The sequence below is a fragment of the Uloborus diversus genome, chromosome 3 (assembly GCF_026930045.1).
Source record: "Uloborus diversus isolate 005 chromosome 3, Udiv.v.3.1, whole genome shotgun sequence".
Lineage (NCBI taxonomy): Eukaryota > Metazoa > Arthropoda > Arachnida > Araneae > Uloboridae > Uloborus > Uloborus diversus.
In genome coordinates this window covers 156,557,560-156,580,338 of record NC_072733.1, presented here as the reverse complement: position 1 = coordinate 156,580,338, position 22,779 = coordinate 156,557,560, and the positions used below count along the sequence as shown (strand labels likewise).

Below are 22,779 nucleotides of genomic sequence, written 5' to 3'. Positions count from 1 at the left end.
ATTTGACCGCATATTAGTGAAACATAATAATAAAATTTGAAGTTAAAATATTGAAAATTTATTTAATTACGAATGTTTAAAGCAATTAATTTTTCATTGAGCAAAAGATAGCAATTTATAGTCTACATAATCGGAAGCCCAGATATATACTACATCTCATAAAAAAATTCCACCTTGATATCTTTAAAATCTAAAAAGTTATCAGCGATCTAATGAGCCGAATTTTGATAATTCTTGACTAATCGTGAGGGATCATTCGCATATAATAAGTTCTTACCATGACTCATTCTGCAACGATAGAAGGAAAGTGTTGCCAATTTGAACGACCCCTAACCATTTGTCGCCTATCCAATAATTATAGAAATTCGGCTCATTAGGTCACTGAAAAATTTTTAAATTTTAAAGATATTGAGGTGGATTTTTTTAAAGAGTTGTTGGATATATCTGAGCTTTGAATCATAAACGTTATAAATTGCTATCTTTCGCGCATGAACAGTGAAAAATTAATTGCTTTAAACGTTTATATTTCATTCAATTTTCAATATTCCAACTTCAAATTATATTATCATGTTTCTCTAATATGCTGTTAAATATTTTGAATGTTTAGTAACGTTTGACGAAAAACTCAGCATGATATGAGCCGAAAACCTTCAAAAAGAATTTGCATTTTTGAAAAAAAAAAATGCTTATATCTCCGTGCGTATAAGAGATACTTTCATGAAAATATAAAAATTAATTTTTGATAGATTTTTTAACTTATTTCTGAAATTTATAGCTTACTCCCAGCTATTTACAATGAAAAATGTTTAAAAACCTTTTTTTGTTTCCTCAAATTTGTTGCTGGTCCCTAAATGAATAGCAGACTTCATTATTATTTGAAAATGGCAGCTAGAGTATACTTTTTAAGTGAAAAAAATTACGGAGCAATTGATCTTTTATTTCTCGAGAAATCCGTAAAAATGTGAATTTTTGAAAGTGTCCCAATACTTTTGGTCATATACTGTATATGCAATGTTTACTCTTTTATCTAAACAATGAACGAGAAAATCAACGCTAATCTAACACAAATATTAAAATAAAAGTGCTACAAATGGGGTTTTCGTGATTTGTGTTGCACATGTATGTTCATTGCTCTTTGTATGTTCTTTTAAAACTCAGAATTGACAAAGGTTGAATGAAAATTGCTTTGCAATTATTGCTTTGCACAATTAGAATGCATATATTTTTTAAACACAAGAAAGACCATTGACTTGTAATTATTAGAAACTAAATGTGGAAATAGAAAGGAATGTTTGCTATTTGTAAAAATATGCAGTAAGTTGAAAGCAAAAATTTTGGAACTATAATTGTATCAACTATGAATTGCGTCCCAGAAATTATTGCGAAAAACAATGTACGTACAACGACATACAGATTTTATTATCGATGATTTGAGAACAAAATCTATACTCTGCCTCATTGGTATATGAATAGTTCGAGTCAACTTTTATTAAATTGTCTGTACGTTATGATACTCTAATGCAACATTCACATTGCGTCCGCACACCCGTCACCGACGTATAGTTTTCTCCCTAAAACCAGTTTTCGGCCGGCGTTGCCATGACAGCAAGCCGTATTGTGCGGAACCCGTCAACGTGCCTAGAAGCCAGTTATCTGACGGGCTCTGATGTCCGTAGAGTTGGGAGTAGCATTTCATTGGTCTCCACGAGATAAGAGCGCTCTCGCTATTGGGTGAGAGTATCGACATGTGCTTTACGCGCGTTCGAATGTATGAATGCTTCCCCCTGTTCGGAAAACGTAAGTGTGTCCGCTTGACGGAGCGAACGTGATGTGCGGATAGCAAATGTATAGATAATAGCAAATGTATAGAGAACCCATTAAGACCGCATAAACTCTGCAAAGACAGATTACTCACTTGAAGTATATAAAAGTAGACATAAAGTGTTCTAAGAGCTGTAATTACACTACCCATACTTTTCGAGAAAAATCCGAGTGTAAAGTACGACGTCGTATCCGGTGTGTAAAAAGAGTTAAACATAAACATTGATGTTTGGGGGGTGGGAACTAGGGAAGTGTGAATTTTTTTTTTCGCTATAGCGCGGCGATTGTTGAAGTCTTGAAAACAATATTTTTGAAATCAGATAATGTCTTCTAATCACGCAGTGAACCGGAATATTTGAAGAAAAAAAAAAAAAAAATGGAGAATTTCAACGCTTCTTTGATTTTTTCGCACTTTTGCTTCGGTGGTCTTTTTTTTATTATTGTTATTGCTATAGGGCTTAAAAGTTGCAATTTGTAAGGACCTAAAACAATATTGCATTTGGATAATATCTTCGATTCCACAACGAGGGTGAATATTAAAAAAAAAAAAAAAAAGGAAAATTTCACCACTTCGTGATATTTTTACTTTTACATCAATGTTTTCTTAAAATGTTGTAGGACAAAACATTTGTAACGGATACTACTACATAATGAAAGAAATTGAATTTATATTTACATATCTCCTTTTGATTCCAAAATCCATTAAAATTAACGAAAAAACGCAATTTTTCCAATGTTCGTAAATTTAAAACACATTTTTGTCAAATACACTGCTTAGCGAAAAAACACCTTCAAAATGCTTCTGAAACCATTCTTGCTGATTCTTACGTTAAGTGACTTCTGAATCCAAATACGCGACCACTGTTTTCCCCATCTTCCTCCACTTTTTGGAAGTGGCACCTAGAATTTTTTTTTTTTTTTTAAGTTTTCGGCAGTTTTACAGTCATTACTTTTATTTGGAGGGAAGAGAACAGTATATTAACCATTAACATTCGTCTGAGAAGGTGAAGAGGGGAAGAGATCAAAAGTATAAACATTTGTAGCAAGTTAGGAGGCTCATGGTTATATTACCTCCTTAAAATATTTAAAAAAACATCGAAAACAAACTTTTTCCCCCCCTAGGTATTTGTTTTGCAGTTTTTTCACTTTATTTTTTGGTGTAAAACCAAAGTATTGGACGCATTCCTATCAGCCCCATTTCCGGAAAAAAAAAAAAATTCACTTCGTCAAAAAAAAAAAAAAATCTCTAACACCGCATGTTTCGCACGGCAGACCTTCAGTACAGAAACTTTCCGTATTATTTATATTTATTCAAGTTATATTTAGATAAAATTAAGATTTCAAACGAAATTCAGGATGCTTATAATATAGCATTAATGTATAGTTATATTTCAGGGATTGCACCGCCTCATTTTAAGAAGTGAAATTTTGGGTTGGACAGGTAAAATTCTTTCCATATAGGAATCTGATATACAGTTTGTGCGGTCATGATAGGGGGGGGGGGCATCCTGTGCAATATATTGTTATTGCATGTTATCTGCTGTTAGCTAATTAAGTTTAAATAACGATAACCTATCACGTTCTTACACATAGAACTTCATTTTTAAGAACATCCATTTGACATGTGGGTCATTCCATGCGAAATGAGCAAATCAACTGTGGCTGACATGTCGCAGATTTCAATGAAAATTTTTATTTAGGTAAACCATGCATATCTATGAGGAAATTCAAAGTATGGAAGTTTAATAACTATTTGTTGCTTTGTTATTGACATTAGAAGTTGATGCTTACGCTAAGCCTAAATTTTCGGAGTTCATTGCTGCCAGTTTGTGACTCAATAACTCCATAAGTTATAAACGTACACTTAAAAAATAAATATTTCCCCATTCTATAAACAAATCTGTATTGGGAAAAAGCAAAGTAAAATTCATTCGGATCTTTTTTTTAAACTGAGATATTAACAAATATTGAAATTTTGCCAATTTACTTCAGATTTCAAATCACTCTTCTAGTTCTTTTAATGAAAATATAAGAGTAAAAATGATTCAGATTGAAAAACTATCTATAACTAACTATCTGTTCTAATTTAGTTATCGTTTATGAATTTCTTGATGACGAAATCGTACTTTAAAAAATCGAAAATTTCATTTTTTCCTCTATTTCAGATGTTTTTTTTTGAAGATGAGGGAATGCTCTAAATTTACTCAAGTTTTTTTTATGTAATATATTGAAGTGTCTTTTAGATGCTATTAAATTTTAATCATTGGTATCAGCGTATTTTTGTTACCAGAGTAATTTGAACTTTGGCAAAATTTCATTAGTTAGTTCTTTTTATTGTAAGTTTAGCAAAACTAACCATTTCTTTCCTGTTTCATTTTCTCAAAAGCATGTTTATGAAGTATTTGCTAAAATGTACATTTTTAAAAATCGAAATAAATGTTAGATATACTTGCTTTTTGCATCATTGAGTCGTTTATCTAGTGCTTTGAATTCTCGTAATTTCACATAAGAGTCAATCCATACAGGTTCCATACAGCATAAACTATATATTCATGTTCAAATAGTTCTAAGTTATAAAATTAAAACAATTATTTTGAAAATTACAATATGTTTTTTCAGTATAATGTATTATATAGGGCACAATATACGTAATTTAAGAAGGTGCAACGAAGTTTTCACACTTTTTATTTCTGTTTTAGTATGTGAATTGACTAGCAAAATTGCTCAATTTCAAAGACCTGTATTTTTTTTACAAACCAAATACAAAAAACAATATGTATAACATGCATAGTACTTGAATGGAATATTCAATTGGCCACGAAATTTTATTTTTAATTCCATCCCCTTTTGGTTTACAAGGGTCTAAAAATGTCATTTTTGTCATTTTTTTCCGATTTTTGAGGGGCTGTAATCTATAAAGAGTGCACAAACACACAGCAACAGTTACATATTCTTTTTAGCATGGTTCCAGTGATTAGTTTTTGCCATATTTCATTTTGTGTTTCCGTCCCCTACGCGAGTTATCTCCCTTTGAAGTGAGTAAAATTTTTACATTAGACCCTGAACTTTAACCTGTTGCCGTTATTTTAATTATTAACTTACAGCTACGTACCTCAGCATGTAAGACTATAAATTTATTCACTTTAACATCAAAGCGTTAAAGTAATTGTCATAAATGTAATTCAAATAGATTTTGGCCAAAATGCAAAGATCTAAAAGTACCATTTTTGATTACGACAAATCACTTTTGATGACCTCTAAAAAATCAAAGGTCCAGTTGAGAGAAAAAATAAAAGTGGTTTTAAACATTTTTCGTATCCAGCTTTTAGGGATATGATTTTCAAAAAAATTAAAAATGGTTGAGGGCACAAATCCATCAAACCTGTATGGATTAACCCATAAAACACAAAGAAAATGCTATTTTTCTGAATTTTATTTTACGTTTGGAAATCAAAAACCAATTTCGAGTTTCTTCAAGCAAATAGTAGAAACACAGCTCTATATTCTTGTAAAATTTTGAAGTTGTCTGAATTTTCCCTCATTTGAATTTTTGTGTGTATGTGAAGGGGAAAATCATCATTTTACAAAATGGCACTAAGTTTAAAACTGATTTTGAAGACAAAGGAGTTAAAATACAACTTCAAAAGTAAGGTATTTCTTTTATGATACTTTAGCACATTATTGGGTATTAATTTCATCAAAGCTAATGCATTCTTTAAAGATTGAGATTAAAAAATAAAATGCTTAATTATGAGAAAATTGAAATATTTTTCAGTTTTTGAAACTCGGTTAAAAGTTAACTATAATAACTTTGAAAATTTTACTGACATCAGATTAATTACCTTACTCCAGAGATTGCAACAACATATAACTTTTATGTTTTAATTAAATAGTTAATAAGATACAAGCCTTCAAAAATGCAACATTTAGCATTTATGAGAATGCTGTTCAATTTGACCAATTTTCAATCGCATGTAACTATTCAAATAAAAAATTTTAAGCAAAAATATTTTAGATATTTTTATATAGGCATAAAAGGAACCTGTATACCAAATTTCATAAGAATCTGTTTCCATGCGGCCACCACTTTTTTGCGAATTTTGCTCATTTCGTATGGAATGACCCATGTGTATAACAATATACTAGAAATACAAAGCATTTTAGATATATGCTAAAATGAGTTTATCAGTTTTATTCTAGTGTTTACTGTGAAAACAAGAGATAAATTGTATCTGGTTTTACGCCTATCTGTGTCAATAAATCTGTATCCCTAAATGAAGAAACACTCTAGCTGTTTAAAAAAATATGAGGAGATATTGTTATACGTATTAAATAATGAATAGAACTAAAGATGACGTTCACTTTGTAACATTTCCTTTATGAGCCTCTAATTAGTTAAGCCTTTCATCTGCTCACATCGATTCTATATTATTACTACTTCAGGTTACAAGTATAAAAGTGTTAGCGGTATATGAAATACAGATTGATTTCTTTCAGACTATTAACCTCAAACTATCTGCATATGGGTCATTCCATGTCAAGTGATCCAAAATTTGGGAAATTTTTCCCCTCATCCTTTTGTATTTCTTTGAAATTTGGCTCATCAATTGTACCCTTCGAGGTAATCAAAAGTCCAAATTTTTAGATTTTTATCTCTATTATTTTTTTATTTATGACACTTTGATTTTTCGAAAAACCCTCTTTTTTTCATGGATGCTTGAACATAAAATGGACGATAACTCAGTACCAATTATAGATAAAAAGATTTGGTAAAAAGCATTCTAAAGTAAATTAGTTGCTGTTTCATGGGATATGCAACATGACTAATTTAAGAAAAATTTAATTTTTAAAAAATGAAATTCAAATTTTAAATTTCTCAGAAAAGGTATAATGAATTTTTTAAAAAAAATCTCAAAAATTTTTGTGTGTATTTTATTTTTATTTGTGCAAAGTTTCAAGTTGGGATCTCAATGAGATCATATTTTTATGAATCCACTATAATATTAAAATCTGTTCGCGTCCGTCTGTCTGTCTGTCTGTCTGTCTGAAGATCGATCTTCTCGAGAACCCACTGCGAATCGGGAGTCAAACGAGATACCGATCAATTCGAAACTTTCCAAAGAAAACAATGGGACCAATCTCATAATTGTACGACTTTAATTAGCGGATATATTAATTAAAACGTTAATTAACATAACGCTATTCAGAAATTTTTATTTCTTTCCTGTTGCCATTTTGCATATGGGTGAGCAAATAAAATTCTAATAATTGTGTCAAAAGAGATTTTTTTGGCTGCTGTCCAAATCTTAAAAACAACGTTTCCATCTAGAATTTCATTTTTAATTATTTTAAAATTGGTTGCTCTATTCGGACATTTATCGTCTGTCCTTTCTTATTTTTTCACATTCAACGTTCTTAACGCTTTTCAGCATATGAAAAATGTTTCTTTAGTAATGTTTATTGATTGAAGTGTAAGTTTATCATTCACCGGCCTCATATTTGGGTATATTTAGGATGTGCGACTAATTATGTTTATTTTTGTTGGACTTTTTTCCGTCACATGGGTGAGTTTTCGAATTGTAATAAATCTCTTTTTCCTTCCTGTTTCGATTTTTGCAATACAGTTTGTATCGTTAAAAGAACACGTTAAATTAAGATTGTTTGGATTTCTTTAAGCGAAACAGAGTTGAACAAAAAAGATTGTTTTTTAAGGATTTTAACTAAAGCTTAATTGGAATCTGATGGCTTGATATTAAATTAATGCTTATTGGTATTTAATAAGTCTTGGTGCTTTAGTTTCCGTAATCAACAAAAAAGTGTGTGTCATTTTATGTAAAAAGCTGATTGTAATTGTACATAAATATTTTAGATATATTCTATCAGATTTAATTCAGTTTAAAGTGAGCACATATTATAGTGGAGAATGCATATATTTTCATCTTTTGTGCTAATTGAAAATACTCATAACTTGTATTATTGATAAATATGATTAACGTTCAAGAGGTTTTTGCCAAAAATATGCTCTACTGGTGTTTTGCAAACCTTGCATTACGCGTAATTATTTACTCCTTAGCGCTTTAGAAACTGATGTCAGAATAATACAAAAACATCAATCGAACAGCTCTTTCATTTTTTAAGTAGCCCGTGCAACGCCGGGCACGCAGGCTAGTTTTTAAATAAAATTTGACTTATGAAATAATGATATTTTTCAGATTCTAACTAGTTAAACATGAGGTTCTCTTACTGGGGATGGTCTAGTTAGTAGTAATTGATCATGACTATGCTTGAAATGAGCTGATATGAATTTGTAGATTGGTAGCTCCCCCCCCCCCCCCACCACTTTTAATCTTTTTTTTTCAAAACTTTTCAAAATGTTAAAAAAAAATAAATAAATAACCAAAATGAATAATAAACTTATTAAAAGTTGGTAAATGTTCTTCTTTAAAGCAAGAAAAAGTCCCCCTCCCCCCCGCACCACCACTTTTATTATTTTTTTTTCAAAACTATTTTCAAAATGTAAAAAATAAATAAATGAATAAAACAAAACAAAATGAATAGAAAACATATCAAAATCTGGTAAATTTTCTTCTTTAAAGCAAGACAAAGTACATTACCCCCCCCCTTCCCACACCTACGATTAACATTATACTAGTATCCCCCCTCATCTGATGCTTCTTTTTTTCAGACCAAGTGTTTCATTTTCAATCCGAACTTCAAAAAGTGTACTTGATTAATTCACTATCTGATAAGGAGTTATTATTTATTTCATTCCCTACCCCCTGCACCAAGTTTCAATTTTGGAGGGAGGAAAGAAATAGTTTGCCCCAAGATCATATACTAATCTACAAATTCACGTCAGCTCATTTCAAGCATAGTCATGATCATTTACTACTTACTAGATCATCCCCAGTAAGAAAACCCCATATTTAACTAGTTAGAATCTGAAAAATGTCATTATTTCATAAGTCAAATTTTATTTAAAAATTCATAAAAATATGATCCCATTGAGATCCTAACTTGAAACTTTGCACAAATAAAGATAAAATACACACAAACTTTTGATAAAATTAAAAAAAATTCATTATACCTTTTCAGAGAAATTTAAGTTTAAAATTTAAATTTAATTTTTAAAAAATTAAAATCTTTTTGAAATTAGTCATGTTGCATATCCCATTAAACAGCAACTAATGTACTTTAAAATTCTTTTTACCAAATCTTTTTATCTATATTTGGTGCTGAGTTATCGTCCACTTTATGTTCAAGCATCCATGAAAAAAAGAGGGTTTTTCGAAAAATCAGTGTCATAAATAAAAAAAATAATAGAAATAAAAATCTAAAAATTTGGACTTTTGATTACGTCAAAGGGTACAATTGATGAGCCAAATTTCAAAGAAATACAAAAAGGTGAGGGAAAAAACTTTGGATCATTTGACATGGAATGAACCATATGTTCAACGTATTCATTGACGCTACATTTGAGTTGGTTTTCGTTAAAACTTTAGAAGTGATCAGTGACTTAAGGTTCCCCACCATTATTTTTTATATGCAAAACCAGTCTGCTGAATCTACACTTTATTATGTTTATTTCATTCGTAAATTTAAAAACGTAAGGTCATAATGAGCAAAATTATTACTGTAAAACTAGCTTCCGCTCTTCTGTCACTCGATAAGCTGAGTCACCTAATTAACGTTGTGATTATTTTATGTTACGAATTAAGAGTGTAATTTTACATTAAAAATAATTATAACTATCACGCAATTATAATAGTCGAACTTAGATAAATCGAAGTGCAAGGGACCAATGCAAAACTTCGGACTATCCAAATTTCGAATTATTCAAAAAAAAATAATTTTTATGACGTAAAATAACTAATCGTACATTAATTACAAAAAAGAAAATGTATGTTGATTGATTTTAAATAAAAAACACTACAGTTTTTTAAGATCCCCGCTCTGTTTCCTTGGACAGATAAGAACCACTGCCCCTTCTCTGCCTTACAGATTTTTCCATAATAGCTGAAAATAACCTGATTACTTTTCAAATAACTGCAACGAAACTATACTTTGGCATTTTTGAAAGAGTAAAAACTTCGAATTAAAGAAGTTGGACATCGAAATAACCAAGATTTTGTAGCATTAACTGAATACAAGTTTCAAGGGACCGACAAAAAGCTTCGAACTATCCGCGAATTCGAACTAAAGATCTTTGGATTAAAGCTTGACTACGGAGAGATAGCGGATTACCTTGAAGCAGAAACATCATTTGTAATAGGTTGTTTATTGTTATTTTGTATTCGATAGGATCAGCAAGAACGCCTCTTACTACCAGGAGCTTTCTGGCTGATTATACCTATTACAAATGATACCAAACGACGTTTTCGCTTCAAGGTCAACCGCCATCTCTTCGTGGTCAAGCTTTATCCAAGTTCGACTGTGAGATAAATATTCTGACTTCTTATCCAGTGATAGTGCGTTTGGCTCGAACCCAGTCATTGAATTATTTGCTTTGACCAATGATAAGGCAAAGGTTGTGACCCTTTGTCTAATTCTCATCAAATCCATCGAAATTGATTAACTTGGGTTTTTCTCATTTAATACGCAAATGCAGGGCATTCATCGTCAACGTTATTGCCTACTGAGGCTCTTGCGCTAATAAATAAGATCGTTAAATATATTCCCCAACATATGATTAACCTTCCTGAGTTCGCAATTGAACAGAGAAAAAATAACACGGATGATGATACTGTAGCTAAACTTACGGGGATTTTTCATGATAACGTGACTGCAAAACATAGTATCCAGGTTTGTATTTGGATTTTAAGTAAAATGGAAGAAAATTATGGATTAAGGAATTAAAATGCTTAATCCTTTGTAAGTGGTTTCAAAATCGAATGTTATTAGAAACTACATAAAAGTTAATTAAAAAATATTGATCATAACCACATATCATTTAAGTATCGCACACAGACATACTGAAGGCCAATTGAGCAAATAGGTAGGGGGCTCAGAGCACAATTTGAACCAGTCTATCGCTTCTGATTTTCAGAAATAAGCTTAAAACTTTCAAAAAGAAACGGAAATGGGATGTCCTAGGAATACCTACATGCGACACGCTTCTTAAGAAAGAACTAAAAACCTGGCTAATTGTAGCATTGAAAACTCACTTTTACTACTTAGCACAAAATTCTTCAAATGTAAGGAACAAAGAGAGAGAAAGAAACTTTTAGCATTTATGCTAAACATGATCCATTAATTAATAACATAAGTTTTTCTTTCCACAACCGTATGTTCTAAAATGTAGCCAAATAATATACTACAAGTACTCTGAATTCACTTTTATTTTGGGCGTGATGTGGGTAATATTTAGACACGCAACAGATATAGAGCAAAAGAAGTTATTTGGAGTTACGTCATAAATCAGCGTCATTAACCGGCAAGGTACGTTATTTTTCTTTGGGTCTGGAAGCTCCACTATGTGTTACAAAGCTAACACAAACTAAGGGAATATAGACATTAAAAAAGTTTTCTCAATCTGAGGCACTTTCATGCTGTATTTTTTGTTTTTTCTTCGCATTACACTTAGTTTTTATTAATGCTATTAATAAAAACGTTATTAAACGCTATTAAGTTCATTCTCTCTCTCTCTCTCTCTCTCTCTCTCTCTCTCTCTCTCTATATATATATATATATATATATATATATATATATATATATTATAAAGTTTGTAAGTACCCTTCTCTTAAACTATTGTACTACGTACTTGTATAAATAGATGCAAGTGCTTCAAATGTTCCTCTCATAACCTGTATACACTAGGCTCTCTGTTTAACGACTTTCTCTATTTAAAGACGACTTTTCACGGTCCCGGATGCACCACTGTAGTTTTAAATGCATTCTATTTAAGGACGCATTCTACTTAAGGACAATTTTTGTGGTCCCTTGAAAGTCGTTGAATGCAGAACCAACTGTATTTTTTATGTTGTATTTTAGATTTGGAATTATGTTCCGTTTTAGTATTCCTCGTAGATATCCTTATTACAACTAACACTTCAATTGCTTATGAAAGCATTATTTTTCTTTAACTTGAAACTTCGATGGGCTATTACTGTTTTGATGCTATATTTACTGTTTTGAGGTCATTTTTGTCATTACTGTTGTTTGACACTTTACTTTTAAGAAAGTCAATATATGTACTTAAATTGTTCTTCCCATCACTCCAAGATAAGGTTGTAATACAGCTCTACTTTAATAACGCACATACTTAAAACTTTAATAAGGCATATACATGTCAATCTTTTCGTCATCAAAGCAAAATTGTATGTTTCATCCGTTAAAATATCTCATTTAATACTTTTCGTGGAATTGGTGAGTTCAGGTTGCAGCATTTCTACAACCAGTCTCTTGCATCTTATCATCAATCATTCTGTCTATGTTAAAACTCTAATCAACTCGAACTTCATGGTGTATCAATAATCATAAAAATTCCAATCATAAAAAATAATGCGTTCATGAAGAATAACTTCCATCACGAGTCCATGAGCTCGCGCACCAATTTATAATTATTATTATTTTTTTTTTTACAATAATCATCTTCCATAATACACATAAAAAGAATTTCTTTTAAAGCCTACCGAAACGAAACCTCAAGAGTAATCCATAATGTTGCTAACAAATATTAACTTCTAAAAATGAATGAAGATTATTCGTATGATAATTGAAGAGGAAGAAGCATCTTACCATAAGACCCGTGCTCACAGAGATGCCGCGGCCACAGTAGGTGTTGGGCACTATGTCGCCGTAACCGACAGATAGAAAAGTAATGGCCGTCAACCACATAGTGTTAAGTAAATTAGCATGCTCCTCGTCGTGATATCTGAAAAAAGGATAAATAAAAAATTACTACCTACAAAAAGCATCTAGTCCACATCAGAAATGAGCCAACTTTTAGAACCAAGAAATGAAAATTGGTTAGAATAATACACATAGTTTAGTTCTAAAGTAAGAACATACTACTTAAAATACACCACCAACTCAATTATTCCATCCGAGGACTGCAGTTTCGTGCTTTTTAGCACTCATCAGCCCGGAATAGGAATCACATGAACTGGAGGCGAAAAACCTCTTTAGGGAGCCAAGAGAGCCATACAAACTGGTAGCTAATGCAGAATTAGCAAACCAGATGAGCGACAGCAGCAATGGTGCGGTTCAACTCAAAGATTGATGGCAAAGCACGCCTCCAGCTCATGTGATTCCTATTCCGGGCTGATGAGTGCTAAAAAGCACGAAACTGCAGTCCTCGGATAGAATAACTGAGCTGGTGGTGTATTTTAAGTATTTCTGCCTTAGCCCTGGCTTAGGGCGGTAACTTACTACAAAATACCATGCTTTGCCATCAATCTTTGAGTTGAACCACACCATTGCTGCGGTCGCTCATCTGGTTTGCTAATTCTGCATTAGCTACCAGTTTGTTTGGCTCTCTTGGCTCCCTAAAGAGGATTTTCGCCTCCAGCTCATGTGATTCCTATTCCGGGCTGATGAGTGCTAAAAAGCACGAAACTGCAGTCCTCGAATGGAATAACTGAGCTGGTGGTGTATTTTAAGTATGTCTGCCTTAGCCCTGGCTTAGGGCGGTAACTTACTACAAAATAAGAACATACTAGTTAGTTATTGTAAGTTAAGCATCTTTTAGACTAAGTTTCCTAGTTTTGATAGAAGTGATTGTACTTTCTACCTTTTTCGTTAGTACTTTGCTTTTATCACGGTTCTCATTAAGAAACTGTTTTGCCTTTAAAATGAAGGGCTCCTTTTGAGTACTTTATTTCCAAAGTTTCCAAAATTGATTTAGACCGCAATTTCACCACGGTACCATAAGCTTGTTTAAAGTACCATGGTACCATAGATCAGAAATATCCAGAAAATACCATTTTTTTACCACATAGAATACAACGTCTCATTTAATGAATTAAAATCGGTTTTTTCGCTGTTTAATTTCTTTGATTATTGTCGCATATATAAAATTAAGCTTTTCTCCCCTATTTTATTGTTTTGCCCACTTAATCAGAGTTAGTGTCGGTCTTGATTAACTTGGATTATCGGGAGTTGACTATAATTGAGGGGAAAACCCCCCCAAAAAACAAGAAAAGTTTCACAGAAAAAAATTAACTAAAAACCTAATTAGTGTAAACATTCAGATGAAATGCCAGTAGGTACAAAAACAAAGAACGAATTGAAAAAAAAAGAGCGATATTAAGCATTAAAGTTGAACCGTAAAAAAAAACGAAAAAAAAAGAGGGAATAAATCGTTAGTTGAAACGTAAGTTAAAAAATGTAACAGGATTTCGTTGTAAGACATAGCATTTCGTTGTACGTTGTCATAGAAAAATGAAGTTCAGCAGAATTTTGAAACTCAAGTACACTTATCCAAAACAGATGTCCAAGATGGTTAATTACCAAATTGATAGTGAAATCAGAATTTTGTTCTTTCGCATTCCTTAAATTCTTTTCAGTGTGCTGTAAATAAAGGAAATTATAATCTTCAGAAATCTCTATATTCCAGACATCAGCTGCTTTAAAAATTTGAACTTTACTGAATGAACTTTTTCCTTACACAACTACTGTGTTTACGAAATAGCCAGCAGGTTTTGAACGTGATTGAAGTCGGGACTTTCTCAACCAGTCAGGAACTATGATTCTCTCTTTTCTACAGATGCATCGTCATTCATGGTAACTAAACATCTATGACGTTGCACGGGTGTATCAAACACTCATATTCTCCGGCATAAAATATATTTGTCACACGAATCTAGATATCTTCTCGTTTCCCCCCTTTTTTTTAAATCTTTGAGCTTATAACACTCCGAAAAGTAAAATAAAATTGTTACAAAATTGTCTTTTTGAAAAAATAACACATTACTCCACTGTCCAGTACTGACGTTGTTTTCCAAAAGTCAGTTTTGTTACAGGTCTTAGGACAATTCTTGGGGCATTATAATAACTTAAAGCGGTTTCTTTCATGCAAAATCTTTCTTTTTTTCAAAATATTAACTAAACATTCTTACTCGGACTGTATGAAAAACAATTGCTTACATTTATCGTCGAACTCATTTGACGTATATAATATCCAATCTTTATTTTAAACCATTTTGCAACAGAAAATGGAGATTTCCTGCCTACTACTAGTTATCAACCATCAATAAATGAAACTTGCACGTTTAAACATGAACACGATGAGTGCAAAACATTCAATCAAATTATGAGATGGAGCAATATTTATATTTGTCACGAAGCAAAGTTGTTTTAGAGTGAGATTTGGGTTGATCTTCCATAACCCATATATTATTTGTGACCAATTATTTATAACTACTATGTAGGAAAGGGTCTCTGACCTACATCCCGTGCAAAATGAACAGGAAAAAAAAGATTATAAAGGGGTGTGTCACACCTTATGATCAATTTTTACATTACACCTTACTACAGAGATATACTAAATTACTCTTTTTTCTATCTTTGAATACAGATTTGATGCCCCTCCACTTTTGGTATCCTCGATCCGGATCCCATGTGCTCATGCTTTAATCTAGTCCTGATTGAACCTTATGTTGGCCTTATTTGGCGAACTTTTCTTACATTTCCTCTAGAAGAAAGCTAAGCCCAGAAAATCTCAAATAGCACCGCTGAGCGCTTAGTTTAAAAAACATTCGCGAGTGAACTGGGGTTTTAGCGCTATATAGACCATCTGAATTGAATTATTGTTGGATTGTACTGATCGCCGCCGGCAATTTACAATGTGATCCTTGAGTAAAAAAAGGTTAGAGAGCCCTGCTGGAGAGGAACTGGAAACCCTCTTTCGAGAGATATATAACAATTTGGCCTTTGATCCTTCCCTTGGCGAACGACTACCGCAGACATCTACATTCTACAACCTTTCTTTTGCGTGACCAGTGATGGCGAGCATGGAAATTCATATTGTACTTGCTTTTGAAATTTCTTTTCTTTCACAAAGCAAGTTCATGCAATTTTTAATCTGACAGGTGACGTTTAGAAGAATCTTAACTCAGAAGAAAAGACTAATCTGACTACCCTACTAGGGTTGCTCTACAATGAAGGCACTTACTTATCTGAGTACCCTACATTGCTCTAAAGTAAGGCAATCTTCGCTCCATGTTGTGCGAAGAGTAGCCTATAGAGTAAAACATCTTTACTTGATTGAATTTCTTTAGATAAACTGAGTTTTTCCTTTCTTTATCTCTCTCTCTCTTTCTCTTTTTTTAATAAATATGTAAGAACAATATTATCTCTTACTCTACATCTACAGCATCCTCGTTTAACCTAAAAGACCTCTATTTTCGCAACAGTTAGGCTTAAATTCATACTTATAATTAAAAAAAAAAGGTCAAAATACGATGCAGAATTAAGATATTAAAAGTATGAAGCGACAAAAAAAAAAAAAAAAAAAAAAAAAAAAAAAAAAGAGAGAAAGAGAGAGAAAATATGAAATCTAACTTTTTATATGGGTACCTTGCATTGCATTTTGAGAAATTACAAGTATGAAAAGTCAACCATTTCGGAAACAAATTTGACATTAGTACAACAGAAATTCACCGAGTCATGAAACGCAGCGTTTCGTGAGTTACACCACTTTACACTCGCAGTCAATAAAACCTATTTTTTTGGGGGGGGGGGGGTATACAGCAACTAACACTCGTTTAAAATTATACGTATGCATTCAGTACGCTTTTAAAAATCGTACAAATTCAAGTAATGGGGCTTTAAGCATCATGGCACATCACTTGCAATTATTTTTTAATAGCAATGGAAAGTACATTTTGTTTGTTTACTTGGACAACATGTCATTCCTCTGAAAGAGTGATAGTTCCAATCTCATTTACTGCACGTTCCATACTAATTTTGAACTCGAATATCTCCTTAAGTTTTGGTCGCAATTGTTTCAAATTTTGTGTGCCTAGTATTATTTTTGTGTTGGTATTATTTCCCATACAAAAAGTTTGGTTTCATATTTTTTACCGTCATTGTTTTCCGCTTCAAGTTTTAATATTCTACTCAACATCTTATTTTGAACATTTTTTCATGTGGAAGTATGCATGTAGGACTAACAGTTTCGAAAATAGATTTCTTGCAATTTAAATCGGGACACGCTGGATATTATACGTACCTTTAAAAAATACTTTGTTGGGATTTTGCCCTATTTTTAAATAAAAGGTCGCGTATTTATAAAAAAAAATAGTGGGTTCTTGACAAATCAAAAATTACCCCAACGAAAGTTTAAATCATTGTCTACACTGTAACAAAATTCGGAAACGTTTCTAGATATATCGGAAACGTTTCCGAAATAGTAGGAATCCTTCATCCAATAGCGAACTCCTCAATATTCTGAAGCTTTTTGTTATTTCAAGAAATCTAGAGGCGGAAGTGATGACGCAACGCTTCGAAGCCTATTTCATCCTTCCAACACGGGCGCCAATGAGTCGGAAATAACGAGAACTTATTTTTTTTCTTATCTATGGTTGCTGCAGTCAGCAACTGTTTAGCATTGGGTTGTTTGTTATTTCATGTCTAGAGAGTAGTAAAATGTGTCGAAACTAATTTTACGCCTTTGCATTTTGGACTGCCCTTGATTTTTTAGACGACGTACGCAGCTATTAAGTCAGTTAATAACCATTTGCTTCTTTACAATTTCCAATGCGACCATAATTAGATATATATTGTGTGTTCAAGCGTGAATAGTTTCAACATCCGTGTTTATACTTAATGAAACGAAACCCTTTGGGTTACTTATTCAGTTGTAATGGAGGTACTTAGATTTTTTTCCGCTCATGTTCACTTGTAAGTATTAATGAATATTTTAAAACATGTTGTTATATACATTTATATTTTTGTTGATTTGCATTTGCTGAGGCTCCAATTGTAACTGTTTTTGGGTTTATCGAATTAATTTAAAGTTATCCTACATACCTATGTGCGCGGTGTACTATTTGTTGTAACCAACTGAAACTGATTAATTACGCAAAAGAAATAAGATTTATGTTTGAGAAGCAATCACAAAAAAGTTATTTCGAAATACTTGGATGTACATACATTTTGGTTCAAAAAGAAAAAAAAATCAATTGTTTAATTCATTAAAAATATGGTAATGCAAATATTTTCTAGTATTGTAATATGCTTCACAAAAAATGTGCAAGTATTATTTATCCTTTTTTTATTATAATTTATTCATTCATTTAAAAATATTTATACCATTAGAAAATGACCATGTTATCTATTAGTAAGAACATAGTTATGCAATTAATTCATCTGCTTATTCATTTTGTTAAATGTGGTTAACAATAAAAAAATTCCTTGACATTAGTTGTTCCGAAAATAACATTTCCTTCGTGGATATACTAGTTTAATGTAGGGCAGTCAGGAGGAATGAGTCAGGGGCAAAAATGGAACAGCTGCATTTACATGCCGAAATAAAAAGTAATATTATTTCATGTCATCGTTTTAAAAGTCATCATTTTTTAAATACTATGTTATTAATATGCAATGCACATACGGGGAGAAGACGAGGGACGTTCACCACGCTGTCTGTGCCATTGACATTTTCAAGGGGTTGCTTTTTTTAAGGAGGGGGGGGGGGCGCTTTATATCATTTTATGGGTGCACCATCACTCTTATGGTGTGGGGGGGGGGGGACTCTCGTATATATGAAATGGAATAATCATGTAATAGAGTTCAATGTTTTAATAAATAAAATCTATAATGCATTTTGAGCACACTCTAAAAATAAAATCAGTAACCTATTTTGATTAAGTATCTATATTTGTGATAAACTGGAAAAGGGCAAGAACAGAAGAATAAACCCGAATGGTTCCAGCAGGGGGACTTTGGTGTCATATTTAAAGTCATCAATTTCTCTGTTGGTACTTTTCGGTACACTTTGTTCGTCAAAGAAATTGACTTGACGTGAACGAATTTCGGAACGCAAAGTGTAGGTAAGTTCTGTCAAATTTTATCCGAAAATAAAAGCTATCAAGTTTGATACAAGATATGTTTTTAAGTTCTGCATTAAAAATACAATATGTTGATAATTTTGTCTTGAAAATATTGAGAGAAAACTGAAGTTTAATATTGTTTAACAAACAATCCCACTTTTGAGAAAGTACTCCCCTTCCCTCCCCCGACGATTTTGTGATTATGAATGAAACTACTATATTATTTCATAAATTTTCAAAAATTTATAACTGCATATGTTATGCTGTTAACCATGCTATTTGTCATTAGAAATTCAGAAGAAAAAAAAATCCACGAATGATTCTAAAATTGCTTGTTTCATTGCTCTTAGATATGAAAGAATTGAAACTGATATGGCATGCAATACTATAGTAAAGAATTATTTTTTAGAAAAAATCACGGAAAAAGGATTCCGAAATTCTCAGAAACGTTTCTGAAAATTACAGAAAGAGGATTCCAAAATACTCAGAAACATTTCTGGAAATTATAGAAAGAGGATTCCGAAATACTCAGACACGTTTCCGGACATTACAGAAAGAGAATTCCGAAATACTCAGAAACTTTTTTGAAAATTTCATGAACCGCAGCTGCACGATATACTCAGAAACGTTTCCGAATTTTTTTTTACAGTGTAGCTGCCACTAAAAAGAATAAAAAAGAATAAAACTCAAAGATAAAGATACATAAATGAATAATTAAAAGCTCAAAGCTTCGATCGACAAACGATACCTGAACAACGATTATAGCAATCAAGATAGCGTAATGATCTTCAGCACAGAAAAAACTTGCGCTTAAAGGAAATAAAATCTTTACTGAGTGAATGTCTAAACTTTGAAGTAAGAACTTGAATTTAAAATGTAACTAAGCAATCAAAATACTTTCTGAAATTGTTTTATTACCATATTTTCCATTCGTTTTAAGACATATTTGATTTTAAACCGTAAAAAGAATTCATGTTTTGGAATGTTTTAAATTATTCCATTGGAAATAGCAGAGATGTATTACATTGCACAAATAGGGTATACTTCACAGCTTAAACGCATAATTCTTTCGATTGGGAAAGAGAGTCAAGATGTTGGTATGCTCATTGGAATGTTCTTGATATCTTCTAAAAGCTAAATCAATGAACAAAACGGTTAAACATTGTTTCATTAAAAAGATGGAAATTTGAAAAGTAAATAAAGTTTAGGTTGCTTGTTTCAAGAAAAAACGATATGGTTGAAAGTGTTTTACTTTCCAAACGAACATCTAAGCTGCATGCATTTGCCACAAGAATCGCATGCATTCTACTCATTTTGCGAATAACAAAATGATTGCGATTTGTTTCAGTTATTCGATCAAACTAACATCATTAATGTTTTTTGATCAAACCAACACCATAAATGCAGTGTTTTTAGACAAAAAAAAAAAAAAAAAAAAAAAAAAAAAAAAAAAAAAAAAAAAAAAAACACCGTTAATGCAGTGCTTTTTTTTTTAATCAAACACAATTGATACAGGATTATTCCACGTCAAATCGCCTAAATTCAATAGTCGGCCGTGCTGTCATGTCTCTGATTTTTTCAATTATTTTTTTAAAAATAGATATCTATGAGAAAGGCCCAAATTATTTTTTAAAGATTTTTTGAATGAAAATTACGCTTTGGGGAATTTTTTTAAAAATTCGATTTTTTTTATCATTTTTCGGAGTCACCGTTTTGGCATGAATTCAGAAAATCTCTTTAATTTCTTTATTTTTCAACCAAATTAAGCTGAATTCGGTATCAATTTCAAGCTAATATTTTTCTCTTTCAGTGTGAATGACAGAAAGTATTCTATGAACAGTTGAGTGTTGCGACTTTTTATTTAAATTCAGTTTTTATGTTTTTTCAATTGGGAGATTAAATAAGTTATATCTCCGGAGTACCTCATACGAATCTGCATCAAATTGTTTTTGTAGCATATTTAAATCATTTTCTTGCTATGTAGAAAAAAATAAAAGGGTGTTTTTTGTTGTTTTGAAATAAAAAAATAAGTTCGTTTTGCGGAAAATACAAGTTTTCTATTACTTTAAATCCCTTTAAAGCTTAAAAAAGGCCAAAAACTTTTCAGAACAATTAATACTGGATTCTCAAAGGATCTATATCAATAGTTAATCGCTGAAAAGTTGTTTACTTTTGAAAAGAACTGTGCAAAAACCTCCGTTTGAGACTTCGCAAAAATAAATAAACTAATAAAAAAACACACTTTTGATTGAAAGTGTACTAAATATTAAGAATAATAATTTGAAGAAGAGTATAAAACTATATTTAATGGAATTATTTTGCATTTTTTTGACATTAAAGGATGGGAAAAAAGAAATTACTGTTGAAAACTTTTCTTAGCATAATCTTGTTTGGATTACGTTACACCTGACAATGAACTTCCACACTTAGAGTAAGTTCTCCACAACTCTAGATTTCTCTGAAGAAGATTATTTTTGCTAATTGAAGTATATTTTTAAACCTCTTTGAAACTTATTGATAGAAATATCTGACGTTTTCATCTTCTGATACAAAGGAAATAGTAAATAAAAAAAAAAAAAATGCCGTCCGCACAAGCATGCCTTTCATTTCTCATTTTATAATCGCCGAAAACTATGCGTCGATTAAATTTCAAAGCGAAAGAAGAATGATTGCATGAGTATTGTAAGAGCGAAAGATCTTTGTCAGGTGTTACGTAATCCAAACAAATTTAGGCTATGAAAATTTTTCAATAGTAATTATTCTCCCCCCCCCCATCTTTTATTGTCAAAAAAAGCTAAATAATGCCATTAGAAATATTTTTTATACTATTCTTCTAATTATTATTCTTAATATTTAGTACACTTTCAATCAAAAGTGTTTTTTTTATTAGTTTATTTATTTTTGCGAAGTCTCAAACGGAGGTTTTTGCACAGTTCTTTTGAAAAGTAAACAACTTTTTAGCGATCAACTATTGATACAAATCCTTTGAGAGTCAAGATTTTGATCTTTTTTAAGCTAAAAGGGATTTAAAGTAATAGAAAATTTGTATTTTCTGCAAAACAAATTTTATTTTTTTATTTCAAAACAACGAAAAACACACTTCTATTTTTTTCTACATAGCAAGAAAATGATTTAAATATGCTACAAAAAAATTTGATGCAGATCGTAGTAGGTACTCCGGAGATATAATTTATTTAATCTCCCAATCGAAAAAACATAAAAACTGACTTTAGATAAAGAGTGGCAACACCCAACTGTTCATAGAATACTTTCTGTCGTTCACATTGAAAGTGAAAAATATTTGCTTGAAATTGATACCAAATTCAGCTTAATTGGTTGAAAAATCAAGAAATTAGAGAGTCTGAATTCATGCCAAAACGGTGACTCTGAAAAATGATCAAAAATCAAATTTTTGAAACAATTTTCCAAAGTGTAGTTTTCATTCAAAAAATCTAAAAAAAAAAAAAAAAAAATTGGGCTTTTCTCACAGATATCTGTTCGTAAAAAAATAATGGACAAAATCTGAGACATAACGGCACATGGCATTGGGCGATTTGACGTGAAATGACCCTACAGTGTTTTTGTTTCAAAATAACACCATTAATGATTTGTTTTGTGCAATGCTGAAAGCCAATTTTAATAGTTTGGCTAGACTGCTGTCAGACGAATATCATACAAGCAAAATCACTGAACAGGATTCAAAGAAATGATAAGGACAACATAATGCATTCTACTGTCAAAATGTGACTGAAGTTGGACGCTTGACAGTAATTTGAGTGACGTATGTGTATATACGAAGAGGAAATGGTGTCTAAAGTGTCTCGCCAAGTTTCAGATTCTTCACTATTTGGACCGTTATGAAAAATAACAAATAGGTCGTTATGAAATACTAATTTTTGAAGTAAATTTCTAAAAGTAAATACATTAAAAACTCATTTAATCGCTAAATATCCATTTTCTTTAC

The 22,779-nt window shown here is 31.5% G+C and overlaps 1 protein-coding gene across 1 annotated transcript in view; it reads right to left on the bottom strand.

Annotated features, from left to right (window-relative positions):
- The window catches only part of LOC129219212 (small conductance calcium-activated potassium channel protein-like), a 417,058-nt gene that overhangs the window by 50,554 nt on the left and 343,725 nt on the right, over nt 1-22,779 (bottom strand). Inside the window, exon 5 of the mRNA XM_054853536.1 lies at nt 12,559-12,694. Within this exon, the coding sequence (XP_054709511.1) occupies nt 12,559-12,694 (136 nt within the window). The remainder of the gene's footprint in view (nt 1-12,558; nt 12,695-22,779) is intronic.